Source organism: Oncorhynchus gorbuscha, linkage group LG17 (genome assembly GCF_021184085.1).
Source record: "Oncorhynchus gorbuscha isolate QuinsamMale2020 ecotype Even-year linkage group LG17, OgorEven_v1.0, whole genome shotgun sequence".
Taxonomy (NCBI): Eukaryota; Metazoa; Chordata; class Actinopteri; order Salmoniformes; family Salmonidae; genus Oncorhynchus; species Oncorhynchus gorbuscha.
Window position 1 is genome coordinate 54085390 of NC_060189.1, and position 22499 is coordinate 54107888.

The 22499-nt window shown below is 44.2% G+C and overlaps 1 protein-coding gene across 1 annotated transcript in view; it reads left to right on the top strand.

Moving 5' to 3' along the window:
- The window catches only part of LOC124001440 (vascular endothelial growth factor C-like), a 106392-nt gene that overhangs the window by 4780 nt on the left and 79113 nt on the right, over positions 1 to 22499 (top strand). Inside the window, exons 2-3 of the mRNA XM_046308171.1 lie at positions 19381 to 19594; positions 19891 to 20081. Coding sequence (XP_046164127.1) covers positions 19381 to 19594; positions 19891 to 20081 — 405 coding nt within the window. The remainder of the gene's footprint in view (positions 1 to 19380; positions 19595 to 19890; positions 20082 to 22499) is intronic.

Below are 22499 nucleotides of genomic sequence, written 5' to 3' on the forward strand. Positions count from 1 at the left end.
GCTTCTATAAACCAATGAGGAGATGGGAGAGGCAGAATTGGCAGCGCGATCTGTGTCAGAAATAGGAATGACTTCTATTTTAGCCCTTGGCAAGGCAGACGCTCGTTGGCACGTGTGAGCAGTGTGGGTGCAATAATTGAATAACATGTAAGTCTGAATTAATTTTGCAATGCGAGTGGTGTAGTCAGCCTGTAACTCACCTACAACTAGAAGTCATCTGGCTGCATCACTCAGTGTTGAGTTCACACACACACACACACACACACACACACACACACACACACACACACACACACACACACACACACACACACACACACACACACACACACACACACACACACACACACACACACACACACACACACACACACACACACACACACACACACACACACACACACACACACACGCGCGCGTCGAAGTGAGACATCCACTTTGAAAGAGTACTAAGGATGAATGGCTGTTCTTGTGGGGCTAGAGAGTAGAACAAGACTGGGTTGAAAGAGTTGAGAAGGGGTACGTCCATGAAGGGCGAATTGGAGTAGGGTGTGCTGTTAGGGATAAGAGGGGCGGCTGTAATTTGTGGTCACTTTGAGGTTTGGATCAGACCTCAACCCAACCGTAGCGTAGACCTTTGTGCATGCCGCTGGGTCTGTCCCAATAGTCTGGTCTGGATAATTGTTATGTAGCTATTTCATGTTGAAACATTGCTTGATTTGTGCCTGTTTGCTTTATTACACACACACACCTCTGTAAGGGGGGCTCTTGGTAGTGTAAGTACAGGAGGCCTGGGTGTTTGTGTTACAGTTGGTGAAGAAAGCAGACAATTTTATCCAAAGCAACTTAGTCATATGTGCATACATGTCATGTTTGGGTGGTCTGGGGTGTCAAACCCACTACCCTCGCGTTACAACACCATGCTCTACCAACTGAGCTACAAAAGGGACCCCTAGCCAGTCCTCCACGATATACTCAAGAGACTAGGTAGGGAGTGGGAGTTAAGGAGTGTTTCCTGTCTTCTCCATGACAGTCAGTGTAGTATGTGAAGAGACTAGGTAGGGAGTAGGGGTTAAAGGCTGTTTCCTGTCTTCTCCATGACAGTCAGTATACTATGTGAAGAGACTAGGTAGGGAGTAGGGGTTAAAGGCTGTTTCCTGTCTTCTCCATGACAGTCAGTATACTATGTGAAGAGACTAGGTATGGAGTAGGGGTTAAAGGCTGTTTCCTGTCTTCTCCATGACAGTCAGTATACTATGTGAAGAGACTAGGTAGGGAGTAGGGGTTAAAGGCTGTTTCCTGTCTTCTCAATGACAGTCAGTATACTATGTGAAGAGAATAGGTAGGGAGTAGGGGTTAAAGGCTGTTTCCTGTCTTCTCCATGACAGTCAGTATACTACGTGAAGAGACTAGGTAGGGAGTAGGGGTTAAAGGCTGTTTCCTGTCTTCTCAATGACAGTCAGTATACTACGTGAAGAGAATAGGTAGGGAGTAGGGGTTAAAGGCTGTTTCCTGTCTTCTCCATGACAGTCCGTATACTACGTGAAGAGACTAGGTAGGGAGTAGGGGTTAAAGGCTGTTTCCTGTCTTCTCCATGACAGTCAGTATACTACGTGAAGAGACTAGGTAGGGAGTAGGGGTTAAAGGCTGTTTCCTGTCTTCTCCATGACAGTCAGTATACTATGTGAAGAGACTAGGTAGGGAGTAGGCTAGGTAGGAGTAGGGGTTGACAGTCAGTATACTATGTGAAGGCTGTTTCCTGTCTTCTCCATGACAGTCAGTATACTATGTGAAGAGACTAGGTAGGGAGTAGGGGTTAAAGGCTGTTTCCTGTCTTCTCCATGACAGTCAGTATACTATGTGAAGAGACTAGGTAGGGAGTAGGGGTTAAAGGCTGTTTCCTGTCTTCTCCATGACAGTCAGTATACTATGTGAAGAGACTAGGTAGGGAGTAGGGGTTAAAGGCTGTTTCCTGTCTTCTCCATGACAGTCAGTATACTATGTGAAGAGACTAGGTAGGGAGTAGGGGTTAAAGGCTGTTTCCTGTCTTCTCCATGACAGTCAGTATACTATGTGAAGAGGTAGGTAGGGAGTAGGGGTTAAAGGCTGTTTCCTGTCTTCTCCATGACAGTCAGTATACTATGTGAAGAGACTAGGTAGGGAGTAGGGGTTAAAGGCTGTTTCCTGTCTTCTCCATGACAGTCAGTATACTATGTGAAGAGACGAGGTAGGGAGTAGGGGTTAAAGGCTGTTTCCTGTCTTCTCCATGACAGTCAGTATACTATGTGAAGAGACTAGGTAGGGAGTAGGGGTTAAAGGCTGTTTACTGTCTTCTCCATGACAGTCAGTATACTATGTGAAGAGACTAGGTAGGAAGTAGGGGTTAAAGGCTGTTTCCTGTCTTCTCCATGACAGTCAGTATACTATGTGAAGAGACTTGGTAGGGAGTAGGGTTTAATGGCTGTTTCCTGTCTTCTCCATGACAGTCAGTATACTATGTGAAGAGACGAGGTAGGGAGTAGGGGTTAAAGGCTGTTTCCTGTCTTCTCCATGATAGTCAGTATACTATGTGAAGAGACTAGGTAGGGAGTAGGGGTTAAAGGCTGTTTCCTGTCTTCTCCATGATAGTCAGTATACTATGTGAAGAGACGAGGTAGGGAGTAGGGGTTAAAGGCTGTTTCCTGTCTTCTCCATGACAGTCAGTATACTATGTGAAGAGAATAGGTAGGGGTAGGGGTTAAAGGCTGTTTCCTGTCTTCTCCATGACAGTCAGTATACTATGTGAAGAGAATAGGTAGGGAGTAGGGGTTAAAGGCTGTTTCCTGTCTTCTCCATGGCAGTCAGTGTAGTATGTGAAGTACTCCGTTGTTCTCGTAAGCCCAACAGTTAGATCCCAGGTGGAAGCGATTACCTCACAGCTGCTTTCCTCAGCTCGACTTTATCTCTAGGTTATCTCTGTTACACAACCCACCTGTCGCAACTCCTCGTCTTACGAGGAGTCTGTATCACACCTCTTTTCAGCACTTCATCCCTTTTCACCAAGAAAGAACACAGAGACAGAGTATCAAACATGAGCTAGATGAGTTGGTGACATAAGGTTGTAGGGTTTGGATGTGGCATAGGCCGAAGGGAGAGAGGGTCAAAGTTCAGCTGTCCTTTGAGTTAGGACACAGTTGCAATTACAGCCAGTATTACAAGAGCGCTGTCACTTTTATGGCCAAACTAGCCATCTCAATGTGTTTATGAAATGTGAGAAAAAAACTTGTCAGAGGTTCAGTGGAGAATATGGGAGTCCCAAGCACTGGATTACAATAAGAGGACAACAATATTAACAAATATATACAAGACATTTTTCATTACATGATGTTGATGCTGCTTCAGACAATTGAGTTAATGCTTAGACACCTTAATGTATACATGCCTGTACCCACCCAGGAGTACAATGCTCTCACTCTCTCCCACACAAACACGCTATTCTCTCTCTCTCTCTCTCTCTCTCTCTCTCTCTCTCTCTCTCTCTCTCTCTCTCTCTCTCTCTCTCTCTCTCTCTCTCTCTCTCTCTCTCTCTCTCTCTCTCTCTCTCTCTCTCTCTCTCTGTCTCTCTCTCTCTCTCTCTCTCTGCCTCTCTCTCTGTCTCTCTCTGTCTCTCTCTCTCTCTCTCTCTCTCTCTCTCTCTGTCTCTCTCTCTCTCTCTCTCTCTCTCTCTCTCTCTCTCTCTCTCTCTCTCTCTCTCTCTCTCTCTCTCTCTCTCTCTGCCTCTCTCTCTTTTCTCTTTATTTCTGCCTCATTCAGTCTGTGCTACTAAAGTGCTACTAACGACCCCCTCATAAACCCAGGCCGTATAGTGAACCTTATGAACAACAAGCAGTCAATGATCCTCAGTTGAATCCTCAGTGTGTCCATATGTCTGTGACAGTAGCACAGTGGGAAGCCTTTGACTACCAGTACTGTTTGTCTGTCTGCTAGTGAACCCTCCAGCTCCCTCACACAGCAGCCAGCAGGTGGTAGCTCACTACAAAACTAGAGCTGACATACCGTAAGCTAGGATCAACATCACTGTCAGAAGTATGGCTGTGTGCTAACTCTGTCTGGTTAATGTAAAGCTGAGAACAGAGAGAAGAATGTATTCCCATGGTCCTTCAGGACAACTAATGGTGCCTCTCTGACACTCTCTTGCCCTCGCCTCACCAACTTCGTGGAAACAGTGCAGTCAAGAAGAGGCCAAATGAGTTCACGGTCCTCAGAAGAAGTTTTGGATGTTTTCAAAACACCTTTATCTGCAGTGGAGACCCTTTAGATCAGCTCACGTGGGCTGGAAATGAACGGTAGCCACAGTGCCAGGTGCGTAGGGTGTAGTGTGACCAAACAATGCTTAATTCCCATTGTTAAGATGATGCAACAAGTATTTCATGATTTAATAAAGGCTGAATGCATTTTCTCTTGAAGTGCCAAAGCCCCCTAAAAATATTGTGACTAATTGGTGCAACAAAAAAAACTGCAAATTGCTTTGTGTTTGATGTTTGATGTTAGCACCAGCTAGCAGTGATGTTATGCAAGTCTAATTTCTTCCTAACATCGAACATCTGCTTTCATGGGGTTACTGACAAGGTCTATGACTGCATACAGGTGTAATCCTATCAGTGTAAACAGTGATTCACTAATCTGTCTCTTCCCCCACGTTTCCTGTTCCGTGTTTGACAAAGACCAGAACATCCCATAATAATGGAGGTACTGAACTGTCAAGGACCGTTCCATTCTTTTCACAACCTATTTGGATGAACGCTTTAACTAATAAACGCAGAATCTCTCAAAACACAAAAACAACAAACCCAGGCTAGAGAGTACCAGTATAAATATTGACCTTTTAGCATGTTATCACCTGCTGTGATACTGCACCGCGTGTCATTTCAAAGTTTCAGCATTTATTTGTCACATGCACAGGAGACAGCAGGTACAGTGAAATGCTTACTTGCATGCTACTTCACAACAATTCAAGTGAGAGAATATAATGTTCAGGAAATAATACAAGTCAGAATGAAACAGTAAGAAAACACACGAGAAATACAGAGAAAGTAACACAGCAATAGAAGCTATACTTGCCTAGGTAAATAAAGGTCAAATAAAATAAAACACAAAATATATATATACTGAGTGTACAAAACATTAAGTACACCTTCCTAATATTGAGTTGCCCTCAGAACAGCCTCACTCCATCGGGGCATGGACTCTACAAGGTGTCGAAAACGTTCCACAGGGATGCTGGCCCATGTTGACTCCAATGCTTCCCACAGTTGTGTCAAGTTGGCTGGATGTCCTTTGGGTGGTGGACTATTCCTGATACACACGGGAAACTGTTGAGTGTGAAAAACCTATCAGCGTTGCAGTTCTTGACAAAACCGGTGCGCCTGGCACATACTACTATACCCCGTTCAAAGGTATTTCAATCTTTTGTCTTGATCCTACACCCTCTGAATGGCACACATACACAATCCATGTCTCAATTGTCTCAATTGTCTTTAACCGGTCTCCTCCCCCACATCTACACTGATTGAAGTGGATTTAACAAGTGACATCAATAAGGGATTCACCTGGTCAGTCTATGTCATGTAAACAGCAGGTGTTCTTAATTTTTCATACACTCATTGAATTGAGACTAAAGACTAATTGAGACTAAGCTTAAACTGACAGATTTTGATGGGTATTTCTGTATTATGTTACTTAGATTGATGCAGGGGTGTGTCAATAGACTCTTTATTATTACTTAGACATGGCAAAATAGGAAATGAATCTTAGTAAATTAAGCAAACACAGATTTTTACAATAATCACATGTATTTATCACTAGCTTAACCATTTAGAGATTTTAAAAAATGCTCCTAAGCACAATTTAACCAAGCGCTGTAGACTGGGTCAGTGCAGCAGGCTGAACTCTTGACGGTCCTAGCATACATACCGATCCTCGACTTCGGCGATGTCATTTACAAAATAGCCTCCAACACTCTACTCAACAAATTGGATGCAGTCTATCACAGTGCCATCCGTTTTGTCACCAAAGCCCCATATACTACCCAGCACTGCGACCTGTACGCTCTCGTTGGCTGGCCCTCGTTTAATACTCGGCGCCAAACCCACTTGCTCCAGGTCATCTACAAGTCTTTGCTAGGTAAAGCCCCGCCCTATCTCAGTTCACTGGTCACCATAGCAGCACCCACCTGCAGCACGCGCTCCAGCAGGTATATTTCATTGGTCACCCCCAAAGCCAATTCCTCCTTCGGCCACCTTTCCTTACTGTTCTCTGCTGCCAATGACTGGAACGAACTGCAAAAATCGTTGAAGCTGGAGACTCTTATCTTCCTCACTAACTCAAGCACCAACTGTCAGAGCAGCTCACAGATCATTGCACCTGTACATAGCCCATCTGTAAATAGCCCATCCAACTACCTCATCCCCATACTGTATTTATTTATTCATTTTGCTCCTTTGCACCCCAGTATCTCTACTTGCACATTCATCTTCTGCACATCTACCATTCCAGTGTTTAATTGCTATATCATAATTATCTCGCCACTATGACCTATTTTATTGCCTTAACTCTCTTATCTTACCTCATTTGCGCACACTATATATATACTTGTTTCCACTGTATTATTGACTGTATGTTTGTTTATTCTATGTGTAACTCTGTTGTTGTATGTGTCACACTGCTTTGCTTTATCTTGGCCAGGTTGCAGTTGTAAATGAAAACTTGTTCTCAACTAGCCTAGCTGGTTAAATAAAGGTGATATATATATATATATATATATATATATATATATATATATATTTTTTAATACCTAACATCTTTAAGACTGAAGAGTAAAGAGTTGTATTAAATATATACAAAACTCTCAACTCCCATTTTCTGCAGTGGGGAGATTGAATGGGGGTCAATGAGGTTAGAATGCATCGTGAACAGGCTCAGTTCAGGCTACTTGTTGGTAGCAGACATTGTATAACGTGGTGCTTCTGAGCTCTTCAGGTGTTAACATTTAACCTGTTTCTCATTGTTATGCTGATCCTGGCTCTCAACAACCGGTCTTTTCTGACTAGGAAAATGAAAGGAGATTAAATGGAAAGTGAAAGATGCCCAGTTAGTTTTTCTGTGGTGATTAGATAATCAGATCCAACTCTGTGTAGTCAGAAATTCGTACTAGACATGGTCATGGTCCTTGAATTTAAGACATTTTGCTATGATAACATCTTAGTGTTTGAGAATATCTTCAGGGACTCGATATTACATATTATGCAGCATTTCGAAGCTGGACGAATGGGACCAATTTCATATGGTCCTTCTGTAGCTCAGTTGGTAGAGCATGGCGCTTGTAACGCCAGGGTAGTGGGTTCGATCCCCGGGACCACCCATACGTAGAATGTATGCACACTTGACTGTAAGTCGCTTTGGATAAAAGCGTCTGCTAAATGGCATATATTATTATATTATATGGGAGACGAATTCTAACAGAATCACAACAGCTAAGATGAGAGACCACACTAGTCTACAGAGACCACACTAGCCTAAAGAGACCTACCTAGTCTACAGAGTCCCACCTAGTCTACAGAGACCCACCTAGTCTACAGAGATCACACTAGCCTAAAGAGACCATGCTAGTATACAGAGACCCACCTAGTCCACAGAGACCACACTAGCCTACAAAGACCTTGCTAGTCTACAGAGACCACACAAGTCTACAGAGTCCACAATAGTCTACAGACACCACTCTAGTCTACAGAGTCCACAATAGTCTACAGAGACTACTCTAGTCTACAGAGACCACGCTAGTCTACAGAGACCGAAATAGTCTGCAGAGACCACCATAGTCTACATAGACCCCGCTAGTCTACAGAGTCCACAATAGTCTACAGAGACCACGCTAGTCTACAGAGTCCACAATAGTCTACAGAGACCACGCTAGTCTACAGAGTCCACAATAGTCTACAGAGACCACGCTAGTCTACAGCATCCACAATAGTCTACAGAGACTACGCTAGTCTACAGAGACCGAAATAGTCTGCAGAGACCACCATAGTCTACATAGACCCCGCTAGTCTACAGAGTCCACAATAGTCTACAGAGACCACGCTAGTCTACAGCATCCACAATAGTCTACAGAGACCATTCTAGTCTACAGAATCCACAATAGTCTACAGAGACCAGGCTAGTCTACAGAGACCACAATAGTCTACAGAGACCATGCTAGAGACCATGCTAATCTACAGAGACCACGCTAGTCTACAGAGTCCACAATAGTCTACAGAGACCACAATAGTTTACATACACCAAGCTAGTCTACAGAGACCACGCTAGTCTACAGAGACCACGTTAGTCTACAGAGACCACAATAGTCTACGTACACCACACTAGTCTACAGAGACCACTCTAGCCTACAGAGACCACAATAGTATACAGAGACCACACTAGTCTACAGAGACCACTCTAGCCTACAGAGACCACAATAGTATACAGAGACCACAATAGTCTACAAAGACCACAATAGTCTACAGAGACCACTCTAGTGTAGAGAGACCACAATGGTCCTGAATAGCAGGTGACAAGAAATCTGCCTTTCATAACTGCACCAGTTTTATATCCGTCTCTTTTCTTCTCTTCCCTGTTCAGCCTGTTCGGTTCACATATGGAAGTACATCTAATCCCCTACATGTGGTTAACCACTTCTAAAACAGTAGCGTAGAAGAGCATCAATCAGCTGAGGTTTAATTAGAAAAGAGAGAGCCTAGAGAGGGAAGAAGAATGAGATGTGGAGGAGATGTGGTCTTTAACCTCCCAGCCACTCCTCCTAAACTCTTGTCCTCTCTGCGTTGACTTTGTGCTCGCGCCTTTAAATGCAGCCCTACGGAAACAAGGTGATTGGCGGTTTTATTCATAACACCAACATAAGGACTTGCCATTTGGAAGTGCACAAAGGTGGTAGAGGTGCAGAGAGAGGAGAAATCCCCTATTCATTCTTAGCTTGGTTTCCTTTAAGCTCTGACAGGTTTAAAGAAAGGGGTAATTTAAAATGTTCTGGACCTCAGACAGAGGCACGGAGCAGACAGAGGGAAAAGCTTTACTGGTCGACTGGAGAAGACCTAGGGTCATATTAGATAGCATTTCTTGATTGTGGCAATATTACTTTCGGAATGGAATTCAACCAATCATTTCTCTGTCTACTGCCTCATAACCTAAGCCTGTCATGGTACATGCGACATTCGAAGTCCTCCATAGTGATAGTTTTAGGGGTTACGCCGATTTGATTGACTTTCGTTACAAGTTTCACAATTGACTGTTCTGTTTGACTAATCTCTATTGTTCTGTTTGTATACCACTCAGAAAGCAAAGGGTCCTCACAAGCTTCCCTGTTTGTCATGGGTACGTGTTTAGGGGCCCCAGTAACTCTGCGTGTACTGACACCATGACTAAACAAGAGGGCTAGCTAGGTGGTCTCCTCATCGGGAGTAGCAGAGTGTGCGTGTAGACTGTGTTGTGTGCGGGCATCTGTGAGTATGTGTGTGTGTGTGTGTCACTGTGGCGTGTCTTCAGACCAGTCATGCAGCTCACACTCCTCTTCTAAACAAACGTCTTGCCTCAGTGAGTTCTCAGTTAATCAAAAACCGCTACGCTAACCCGTTGTCTCCAAACCAGTTTCCCCACACACACACACACGGCTCTGCGCTCCTAAGTCAGCTTAAACCACAACTGCCAGCGTGCAACCGCAGGACTCCAAGCGCTAAAGCAACAAGTCGTGACGTAATGCCCTAGTAGCCAATACCGCAAAAAGCGATGAGCTCTGGCTCCCTCTGCACTGTATCAGCTTAGCGCTTCCAACTGCTCTGTGAAAACAATTGCAATTAGACTCTGTGAGTGCAGTTCAAATTTTCACACAATTCTCTCTTGACAATACATGAAACTCAAGTTATTCAAGTGTATCTCAAGGATTTGCCCATACAGGGCCTGCCCTGTCAAGAGAAACCAACAAGTTAACTCTCAGGCTCCTACAAGGACAATTAGCACAGGACAGCATGTAAGATAGACGTTTTCTCCTGTCCTATGCTTTGAGGTTTTCCCTCATCCATTATGTTGGAAAGAATCAGCATGCAGTGGTAGACCAGTGGGAGGGGTCATGGCTTGAAGGGATCCAGCATTTGTCAAATGTACATCAAAAGTTGTTTTATGTGCATTTTAGCTAACCCAGTGGAGGCTAGCTAACCCAGTGGGGGCTAGCTAACCCAGTGGGGGCTATCTAACCCAGTGGAGGCTAGCTAACCCAGTGGGGGCTAGCTAATCCCGTGGAGGCTAGCTAACCCAGTGGAGGCTGGAGGCTGATGTGTGGGCATGAAAAGTCGGCCAGGCAGAACACCCTGGAAGGGGAGTTCAGAAGGTGGGCTATGCTACATCAGGCTCTAGTTCCCGGTGGTCCTATAGAGCCAGATAAATAGGCTGAGCTGATTGCTTCACTGCACCACAGAAACCCTAAAGCAAGCAGCCATTCACAGATAAACATGTCTAATCCCACTAAAACACATCCCACATGTCCTTCAAGCTGTCAGATATCTGTGAAACGAATCTGCAAAGTCAAAGTGGAAGGGTGACAAAATGGAAGCCAGTTGAGGATTACAAGATCAGTGTTCGAAATCCCTTTTCCTCCAAGTTCTCCTGCAAAGCTGATTGTATTTTGGCAATTATTCAATAATAGTTTATTGGGGTTTTGAAAGATAATCCAATACTATGTACATTAACACTGACTATGATATTTTATTTGCTCAGACTTTGCACAGCGCCAGTTTTACATCTAATGGCTATAGCAGCTCTAGAGCTAAGAAGGGATAAGCCATTCCCCCAAGGAAGAAGGCAAGTGGGGGAGAGAGTGTGGAAGAAGGAGGGCGGAATGATGCTGGCCTTTGCATGAGCTGTAGCGTGATGTACATGAGGAATTGTTGGAGTCTTCCTACCTACCGGGAGACATCTCAATCACACCAGGTTGCGTCCCAAATGGCACCCTGTCACCTATATAGTGAGGATTGGGTGCCCATAAGGCTCTGGTCAAAAGTAGTGCACTAAAAAGGGAGTAGGGTGCCATTTGAGAAGCACACCAGGAAATGATTAGTGATGAATAGCATTATTCAAATGAAACCTGCGGTCTGTCTGGGTTCTGGTCTGCTGAGCGGTCCCTACATGATGATTTGTATCTCAGTTCATTTCGGGTCCGTATCAGTAGAATAGGACAGATATCCCTGAAAGTGGCTTACCCTGCATACCAGATGGATGGCGGCATGGCGGTGCATGGGCCCTCTCTTCCCTTACAACTCCTTCTATCTATATTGTGGTGGGAGTCTGCTCAGACATCCAGAGCTGGTGTTTGTGCTGTGTAGCTAGGTCAGTGTAGTCTGGTGTTTGTCCTGTCTTACTGTAGCTAGGTCAGTGTAGTCTGGTGTTTGTCCTGTCTTACTGTAGCTAGGTCAGTGTAGTCTGGTGTTTGTCCTGTCTTACTGTAGCTAGGTCAGTGTAGTCTGGTGTTTGTCCTGTCTTACTGTAGCTAGGTCAGTGTAGTCTGGTGTTTGTCCTGTCTTACTGTAGCTAGGTCAGTGTAGTCTGGTGTTTGTCCTGTCTTACTGTAGCTAGGTCAGTGTAGTCTGGTGTTTGTCCTGTCTTACTGTAGCTAGGTCAGTGTAGTCTGGTGTTTGTCCTGTCTTACTGTAGCTAGGTCAGTGTAGTCTGGTGTTTGTCCTGTCTTACTGTAGCTAGGTCAGTGGAGTCTGGTGTTTGTCCTGTCTTACTGTAGCTAGGTCAGTGTAGTCTGGTGTTTGTCCTGTCTTACTGTAGCTAGGTCAGTGGAGTCTGGTGTTTGTCCTGTCTTACTGTAGCTAGGTCAGTGGAGTCTGGTGTTTGTCCTGTCTTACTGTAGCTAGGTCAGTGTAGTCTGGTGTTTGTCCTGTCTTACTGTAGCTAGGTCAGTGGAGTCTGGTGTTTGTCCTGTCTTACTGTAGCTAGGTCAGTGTCGCCTGGTGTTTGTCCTGTCTTACTGTAGCTAGGTCAGTGGAGTCTGGTGTTTGTCCTGTCTTACTGTAGCTAGGTCAGTGTAGTCTGGTGTTTGTCCTGTCTTACTGTAGCTAGGTCAGTGGAGTCTGGTGTTTGTCCTGTCTTACTGTAGCTAGGTCAGTGTAGTCTGGTGTTTGTCCTGTCTTACTGTAGCTAGGTCAGTGGAGTCTGGTGTTTGTCCTGTCTTACTGTAGCTAGGTCAGTGTAGTCTGGTGTTTGTCCTGTCTTACTGTAGCTAGGTCAGTGTAGTCTGGTGTTTGTCCTGTCTTACTGTAGCTAGGTCAGTGTAGTCTGGTGTTTGTGCTGTGTAGCTAGGTCAGTGTAGTCTGGTGTTTGTCCTGTCTTACTGTAGCTAGGTCAGTGGAGTCTGGTGTTTGTCCTGTCTTACTGTAGCTAGGTCAGTGTTGTCTGGTGTTTGTCCTGTCTTACTGTAGCTAGATCAGGGGAGTCTGGTGTTTGTCCTGTCTTACTGTAGCTAGGTCAGTGTCGTCTGGTGTTTGTCCTGTCTTACTGTAGCTAGATCAGTGGAGTCTGGTGTTTGTCCTGTCTTACTGTAGCTAGGTCAGTGTAGTCTGGTGTTTGTCCTGTCTTACTGTAGCTAGGTCAGTGTAGTCTGGTGTTTGTCCTGTCTTACTGTAGCTAGGTCAGTGTAGTCTGGTGTTTGTCCTGTCATACTGTAGCTAGGTCAGTGGAGTCTGGTGTTTGTCCTGTCTTACTGTAGCTAGGTCAGTGTAGTCTGGTGTTTGTCCTGTCTTACTGTAGCTAGGTCAGTGTAGTCTGGTGTTTGTCCTGTCTTACTGTAGCTAGGTCAGTGTAGTCTGGTGTTTGTCCTGTCTTACTGTAGCTAGGTCAGTGTAGTCTGGTGTTTGTGCTGTGTAGCTAGGTCAGTGTAGTCTGGTGTTTGTGCTGTGTAGCTAGGTCTGTGTAGTCTGGTGTTTGTCCTGTCTTACTGTAGCTAGGTCAGTGGAGTCTGGTGTTTGTCCTGTGTTACTGTAGCTAGGTCAGTGGAGTCTGGTGTTTGTCCTGTCTTACTGTAGCTAGGTCAGTGTAGTCTGGTGTTTGTCCTGTCTTACTGTAGCTAGGTCAGTGTAGTCTGGTGTTTGTCCTGTCTTACTGTAGCTAGGTCAGTGGAGTCTGGTGTTTGTCCTGTCTTACTGTAGCTAGGTCAGTGTAGTCTGGTGTTTGTCCTGTCTTACTGTAGCTAGGTGAGTGGAGTCTCGTGTTTGTCCTGTCTTACTGTAGCTAGGTCAGTGGAGTCTGGTGTTTGTCCTGTCTTACTGTAGCTAGGTCAGTGTAGTCTGGTGTTTGTCCTGTCTTACTGTAGCTAGGTCAGTGTAGTCTGGTGTTTGTCCTGTCTTACTGTAGCTAGGTCAGTGGAGTCTGGTGTTTGTCCTGTCTTACTGTAGCTAGGTCAGTGTAGTCTGGTGTTTGTCCTGTGTTACTGTAGCTAGGTCAGTGTAGTCTGGTGTTTGTCCTGTCCTACTGTAGCTAGGTCAGTGGAGTCTGGTGTTTGTCCTGTCTTACTGTAGCTAGGTCAGTGTAGTCTGGTGTTTGTCCTGTCTTACTGTAGCTAGGTCAGTGTAGTCTGGTGTTTGTCCTGTCTTACTGTAGCTAGGTCAGTGGAGTCTGGTGTTTGTCCTGTCTTACTGTAGCTAGATTAGCTCCCCCAGTGCAGTGCTCTCAAAACTTGTCGTTTCTTACTGTAGCTAGATTAGCTCCCCCAGTGCAGTACTCTCTGAACCTGTCCTGTCGTACTGTAGCTAAGTCAGATCCCCAGTGCAGTGCTCACCAAACCTGTCCTGTCTTACTCTAGCTGCATCCGGAGTTGTCTAAATTTAGATATATGAATATGCTTCTGGCAAGGTCTGTTTCCCCAGTACAGTGTTCTCTAAGCCTGTCCTAGCTAGGCCTGTTCTAGTTCCATTACTTCCTGTTCGCTGTCTCTAAGCCTGGTCCTGAGGGTCTAATAAATATGGATGAAAGTAATGGCTGCAACAGATGCTACACGTGTAATTCCTGTGTTTGTGCATGTAGCTAGTAGTGGGATCAGACTATGGAGAAAATCCCACTTTAGCAGCCTGCTGTTCCACCTTGCCTTTGGCTACATGCCATTCCATAAACTCTTATCCCCATTTCGAAGTTATGGTTCCTTCTCATGTACAGACCGTGGATGATATGCAGACATCAGAGATATTACGGTTCGTCATGGATCTGTTTTGGTTTGAATATTTAGTGGTTTCACATCTGTGGCTATAACATAATGTCGTCAGATCAAACTTTAGATGACTGAATGTTGGATCTGACTTGACCAAAAGAGGATATGCCTTGGTTTTAAAGGATCTGTTTCGTGAGTTTTGTCCTGATGTACAACAGCGAATACAATTCTGTGTTTGGTTTCAAATCAGTTGAAGCAGATTTGGGAAGTGGAAAACTATTCCGTTTTAAATTGTTGGATGACATAATCAGAATATGTTACTATCACGAGTTAAGGACAGAAGTAGTTTGAGGTTTTCCTGTCATTCCGTTGACATCAAATACATAATTTGTTGAGTAACTCTCAGACCTATTACCTATTGGCCACTGTTACAGCGTTTCTCCAAACCATGATGCTTGTTTGTTCTTAAGGGAACCCGTTTCAATCGGTTATTTTGTTTTCAATATGACTCATATGATTAGATTATGCGGTTTGTACATATTAGGAAATCTTTAATTCACTATTTATGCAATATTGATGAGTCACTGTCTGACTTTGGCAGTATTTTGACTGTGTTTATTGATTATGACATCACTTTTGGGAATGGAAAAATCTTGTCAGGCACTAAATGTCACCCTAACGCAGAACATGACATCAGGCTCCGTCTTTAGGGAGTGTAAAACAGATACAAACGGACCATACAGTATCATATACTCCCCATGGCAATACATGCATGGTAATATATTGGAAGAGGTAGATTCTAGTTGAATCTTGGCAACACGGATTAAATCCCTGGCCCTGCAGGAGAACGGAAGAGAGGAATTCCAGGCTCAGATTGGGAAGATCGTTTTGGGCTGGTGGATCCTAGAGCATCCGGGATTCCGGTGAACCAGAGGATGAGGGGGGGGGGGGGCACCGACACTGCTGCTTCACAGTCCAGTCCAGCCCAGGCTCAGGCTGTGGTTTATACCTGTCATCATAGGAAATACCTAGAGCCGTACTGTACAGGATAGGATGTAGCAGCCTTCCAGTAACTCAGTACTGAGCCCATCACTTCAGCCACAGGTTTCTCCTGTTCGTTACAGAAAGTAACTCCCACGCATATGACTCCATCTTGACATCGTTTATTGTCCGTTTTCCCTGACTAGGGGAATCTCACAGCTGTGGTTGTAATCTATACAACCAGGGACTGGATTTGTTCCTGGTCAAATCACATGGTCAGGGAAACCTCCTGGCCCTAGCCACTCCCTCCTAATGGTGTCAAGTGAACAATTGAAAGTCAGCTCAATTTACAATATTGTTTTCAGGCAAGGGTGAGCATGTTTGCTTGGTAATTGGAACCACACAAACCACACTGGCATGTTATTATTGTCATAGTGGTCAGGAGGATTTCCTGTGCCTGCTTGTAGTGTGGCAATAATGTTCCATGACCATATCACTCAGTCATACATTCACCTTCCTGTGCCTGTGGCAGTGCACTCCACTAACAGCAGAGATTTGTCCAAAATGGCACCCTATACCCTATGTAGTGGACTACTTCACTGCTCTGAGAAGGGAATACTGTGCCATTTTGGATGAAGACCAGGACTGACAAAAGATGAACTTTGGCTGAGGTTTTATGTGTTACATTTTGAACATTCTTTTATCCGGACTGTATGTCTGTCCGCGCGGTCATTCATATCCTGTGACTTCAAACTTTCACCGCATGAACCCTAGTCAACAGTGGTCAATGTAGTGTCATCAGTGGGATTGCTTGGCAGAGTTCTAAACTGCATGGAGCAAATGAAAGTGTTGTGTTTTGTGGTGGATGTGATTCATTTGAACCTTTTTACTGCAGTTGGCTAAATCGGGTTCACACAGAGTGTTTCTTGAAACAACTCTATTTTGAAACAAAGGGATACACCTCACACACATGGTTATGGGCTTTAAAACAATAAGACACCTGTACCATGTCAGAAATAGAGTTGACATGTACAACATTTTTAGTTTGCATCCCAATATTACATTACATTACATCCCAATATTCTTTGACTGCAGGAAAGGACTACCTATCATATGTTCTGCTTGCCTACTGTACTATACTGTCAAGTGTCTACGGCCTGGTGGATGCATTCCACTGTGGATCCTTATTGTGTGTTTCCATATTGGTCTTCTGTACTCTGTGCTCCCATGTCAATAGTAAAACAACAATGGGTTCTATTTCTAGTGAAACGGAATGTTTAGTTGGAGATACGTTTGTTCGTTGTTTGCCTTTGTCTCTTAAATTTGATTTAAGACGTCAGACATTTCTGTTCCCTAGTGAAAGAACGTGAGGGTGGATCAAGGTGTGAATAAGCTTACACACACACACACACACACACACACACACACACACACACACACACACACACACACACACACACACACACACACACACACACACACACACACACACACACACACACACACACACACACACACACACACACACACACACACAGACACACACACACACATACACATACACACACACACATATACACACATACATGCACACACACACGCACACGCGCAGACACACACACACACACACACACACACACACACACACACACACACACACACACACACACACACACACACACACACACACACACACACACACACACACACACACACACACACACACACAGTGTCTATTGTTTCTGGTAGGAAACAGATGACTGCGTGTTATCTCTAGAATCATTGACAACTAACACATGAAAGGAGTCTAATACAATTGTCTTGTTCAGGGTTTCTCTGGTGTTTGAGTTTCCTGAATAAATAAAGGGGAAAATGCCCGCTTACTACAAGGAATTGAATTCTACCTCTTCACCTGATACTTTGACAAGAAAGCAGTGCTCGGGAGAGAGAGGTTGCATGTCCAGAGGACCAGAGTTGAATACCACCGCTGTACAGGCAGTACACTGTAGATTCCACTATATAAACGATTCCAAGGTTCCTCTGTAACCTGACAGAATGGTCAAGCTCTTTCTCTCTCTGTTTCTGGATTATGTCGACCAGAGTGGAGCTGAGGTCGTATTGTCAATGAACTATTGGCGACACAGGAGTAAAAGATAGAACTGCTGTTCCATCCAGTTATTTTCTTTGCCTTGTTTATTGTCATGACATCTGATGTTCAAGCAAAAGGCTAGAACCGGTGTCCTCGGAGAGTACCGGAGTCCAACAAGCATTCCCTGAACTGAATAATACAATCAGTATGTTTACAATATGTCAATTTTCATGCAAACTGCAAAGCACTTCCCCTTTCAGTTCAATCATCTTCCTTATGGTTTGGGCGAAATGTTTGCAAACAGCTCGTGGCTCATCTTTGAAGTCAAGATGAACTAGACATATCAACATATTATTAAGTAACCTTCTCTGGAAACAACTCAACTAGGGAAAACATAATGGTTCATGTCTTTGTTGAATTTGCCTATCCTGTCAACGTGTTTTAAAACACTAAACATACCACAAACTTTAAGTTCAAACATATGAGTCATGTATTTATTATCATGTTCTCCAAGACAAGCAGTTAAGAGATGTGTTCTCTGTAAATTAGAGTCAAGAACCTTACATATCCATCTGTAAACATGGTGGTCAGCACAGAATAAGATGTCATGTCTATTTAATAATCCCAGCCCGGTCTCGGATAATAAACTATTCTGAATTACCCAGATAGAGTCTGTCCGATTAAAAAAACAAAAAAAACAAAAACATTTATCGGACCTTTTTTTCTTACTTTCACTTTTTGACACCTTGAAGGGAGACGAATGTGAGGGAGGGAGGTTCTCTCTTTCTTTCTCTCTCTTTTTTTGGTTGTCATCGGGGGTGATCAGTCATGGGGTTAACTGGACATGTTTTCTGGAATGTTCGAGACAGCAGTATCCCTTTTCATCAGCGACTCCTGTACACTCTGTTAGACGGTGCTCGTGTTTTCACACTTTGCAAACCCGTATCCCCCAAGGAGTGGCGGTGTGTAGGGAGGGAAGCAGCCCGTCAATTGTTTGGTCAGTGATGGGCGACCGGGTGCTGAAGGTGTCCTAGACGATTCTGATACAGATGTCTTCCAGGGGTTGGTTGTACTGTTGAAGGAGAACAGGTCATTAGCTATAGTAGCGCCTCCCTACTCGTTCAGACAGTATTGGCCTGCCTCTCCACTGTGTAGACACCCTGAAGGCGTAACCGATACATGTTGGTGTATTTTAATAAAGTCTTAGTCCGTACGTTAAAGGCTTTTTATCGTTCACTCCGCACTTATTTGTAGTTATAATTATTTTAAAATATCTCATTTCAATACTGGTCTGTGGTTGATACAACTGCTACAGGTAGGCACAATAAAGGGATTCTCAACATTGAATGAGAATTATGTTTTGGAATGAATCGTAAAACTAACACAGTCAGTAGGTTGAACTGATTTCATGGCAGGTCATTGGAGACCAATAAGTACAGGAGCCTACTAAGGCCTGGTTTGCAGTCCGTGAATGAATGAGTGACTGATTGCTCAAAGACCGTAGCCTAGCAGTTAAGAGCGTTGGACCAGTAACTGAAACTTCGCTGGTTGAAATCCCTAAGCCAATTCGGTGAAACATCTGCCTATGTGCCATTGAGCAAGGTACTTAACCCTAATTGCTTCTGTAAGTCACTCTGGATAAGACTATATTAAAATGCATATTACCTGATTCCACTGAATCTTTTAAAATAGTTGGCTGTCAGGACAGGAAATGCTTTACCAATGCAATTGAAATGGCTTCGAACCAATGAAAAGGCTCAATGTGGCTAAACAAGCATTTATTACACTTACTAGGGAGTTAATGGCATGTCTATGTCCGTGAGCCAAAACTATCACCATGAGATTCATTTCTAAACACTCTTCTTCCTCCTAACAAATAACAATAAGATCTAAGTCAATTCATCAGATCATGGTATTGTCTGGTAACACAGTTCCTCGTGAACCCTGTCTGTATCATTCACCACACTATTGTGGGAGGTCTCCTCAAACCAAACAACCTTCATGTCTTCTCCCCAGTCCTTAATGTGTGATAACGGTACCAGTACATCAGTCCTTATTGGGTCTCTCTGTTCTTTCCATCCAGGAGCCGTCGGAGCCAGACCTTGAGCAGCAGCTGCGCTCCGTGGCCAGTGTTGAGGAACTGATGAGGATAGTGTACCCTAACTACTACAGCGTGCTCAGTTGCCGGTCGAAGCGGGGCGCACGCTTCCCCCTGAGAGGGGAACACACAGCCACAGAAACGCGGTCAAGCGGCGAACTGCCGGCGTTCGCTTCCTTGAACCCTGACACACTGAAAAGTAAGCGTCTGTTTTCAGGAGATGCTTTTTCCGTCACTGTTGACCTGTCTAGGTTTGTTTGTTGTTGACCAACTGACCTTGTAGCCTAGTAACATTAGACTATAACAAACAATTAGATCAGTGCTTAGTTTAGCAAACAAATTCATATCACCTAAAAAAGAAAATACATTTGATTGGCCACTTACCTTGACTGACGTCAATACAGGAAGTGCAATATAATACATGGTTTGTCGAATGATGATGTCATTTTAATGCTCTGGTCTTCCTGTCTGATTCTCTCAACGTGCATCCAACAGGTATTGTGTCAGAGTGGAAAAAGACCCAGTGCATGCCACGAGAAGTTTGTTTAGATGTGGGGAAAGAGTTTGGGGCGGCTACAAACACCTTCTATAAACCACCCTGCGTGTCTGTCTACAGATGTGGGGGCTGCTGCAACAGCGAGGCGCTGCAGTGTATGAACATCAGCACCTCCTACATCAGCAAGACGGTGAGTTACACACTGGGGACCACAAGGGGGGGGGGCTGTGGTGTGTGTGTGTGTGTGTGTGTGTGTGTGTGTGTGTGTGTGTGTGTGTGTGTGTGTGTGTGTGTGTGTGTGTGTGTGTGTGTGTGTGTGTGTGTGTGTGTGTGTGTGTGTGTGTGTGTGTGTGTGTGTGTGTGTGTGTTGGCTATGTTGGAGTGGGGTTCTTAAACTGAGCCGGTACTCAACTTCAGTCCTCACGGGCCGCAGTATCTTGATTGACCACAGATCATCATTTTACTAGTTGAATGGCAAGACCTGAAAACCGTTAGACACACAGGCCCCTGAGGACTGGAGTTGGATTAAAGCCTTGCTTCATATGATATGATGCATTGTTTTTACAGAGTGTGATATGTAGAAATCCAAATGACTTATTGAAGGTACTCTGATGTGTTTACAGCTTCTTTAAAGCCTATGCATAGTTTTTCTCTACTAGACTGAGGGGAGTGAGAGGTTCATTCTCAGTGTCCCACCTTGATTCAAGGGGTAAACGGCAGGCAGGGGATCTTCTGTGAGGTTGTGTGTGTTGGAGTTATTAGCGGCTAGGCCTCTTTTAATTGTCCACTTATTTTGGATGGGCTGATCCCAGCCTGGCTGTTCTGAGTCTGTGTGATTTAAAGCATGACACGCTCACAGTCAGGGGTTTGCGTCCTCCTGGTCAAGGCCTTAGCATTGCAACTGTTGTTAGACTGCTAATGTTTCTATGGAGACTTACCACAGCCTCTGTAGGTGTAGCTCAATGACTTAATTGACTTAATCCTGGTCACCCCTGGGAACCTAAGTTCCTATAATCTTTACTGTCCTAACACATTTTTTTGGACCATTAAGAAATTAGATTCTCTATTTTAAGGGATCAGAAAAAAAATACCTAATAGTTGTACAATTGTTTTCGTGCAATTCAACAGTGCAATGTTTTTCATGACGAGTGAACTAGACTCATGGGGCTTAGGATGTGATATGTTGTGGGGGGGGGGGGGGGTCTGTGTGGTACAGTAAATGTGTTTGCGTCAGAGAATAAGCATGCGTCAACATTCAAGGAGACACTGGAGGAACATAGATGTTAGATTAGCACTCGTCTGTACAATTCAGTTGGGCGCTGGCGTTGCCCTGATCTATGCAGATAAAACATACATGTATGTTTTCCATCCAAAGTGGTCCGATTTAAGCGAAGGGTTCTATATTTCTATATAGCTCTCATTAGCAAGACACCAAGAATGAAATTTAAACCTGCAGTTCAATAACACAGCTAAGTAATGTAGCCGACATGTGTTTGGTAACGTAACTACTTGTTCAACATTGCCGGTTGGATACACACCAAGCGTGATTGGATTCAGATTGAAAATTGAAGCATGCATTTTCCATGCTATTTTGCGAATACAGATTTAATTGATTTCAAGCCAAACTACAGCTCCCATGATTCTTTGATAGGCTTACTTGGAGACTAATAGCTAAACCACTGACTGGGTATCGCCAGAGAAAGACTAGCTTGTTGCGTCTACTCCCCCTGACATTTTTTTCACCTTTATTTAACCAGGTAGGCTAGTTGAGAACAAGTTCTCATTTGCAACTGCGACCTGGCCAAGATAAAGCATAGCAATTCGACACATACAACAACACAGAGTTACACATGGAATAAATAAAACATACAGTCAATAATACAGTAGAACAAAAGAAAACAAAAAGTCTATATACAGTGAGTGCAAATGAGGTAAGTTAACTAAATAAATAGGCCATGGTGGCGAAGTAATTACAATATAGCAATTAAACACTGGAATGGTAGATCGGCAGAAGATGAATGTGCAGGTAGAGATACTGGGGTGCAAAGGAGCAAAATAAATAAATACCAGTATGGGAATGAGGTAGGTAGATAGATGGGCTGTTTACAGATAGGCTATGTACAGGTGCAGTGATCTGTAAACTGCTCTGACAGCTGGTGCTTAAAGCTGGTGAGGGAGATGTGAGTCTCCAGCTTCAGAGATTTTTGCAATTCATTCCAGTCATGGGCAGCAGAGAACTGGAAGGAAAGACGACCAAAGGAGGAATTGGCTTTGGGGGTGACCAGTGAGATATACCTGCTGGAGCGCATGCTACGAGTGGGTGCTGCTATGGTGACCAGTGAGCTGAGATAAGGCAGGGCTTTACCTAGCAGAGACTTGTAGATGACCTGTAGCCAGTGGGTTTGGCGACGAGTATGAAGCGAGGGCCAACCAACGAGAGAGTACAGGTCGCAATGATGGGTAATGTATGGGGCTTTGGTGACAAAACGGATGGCACTGTGATAGACTGCATCCAGTTTGTTGAGTAGAGTGTTGGAGGCTATTTTATAGATGACATCACCGAAGTCGAGGATCGGTAGGATGATCAGTTTTACGAGGGTATGTTTAA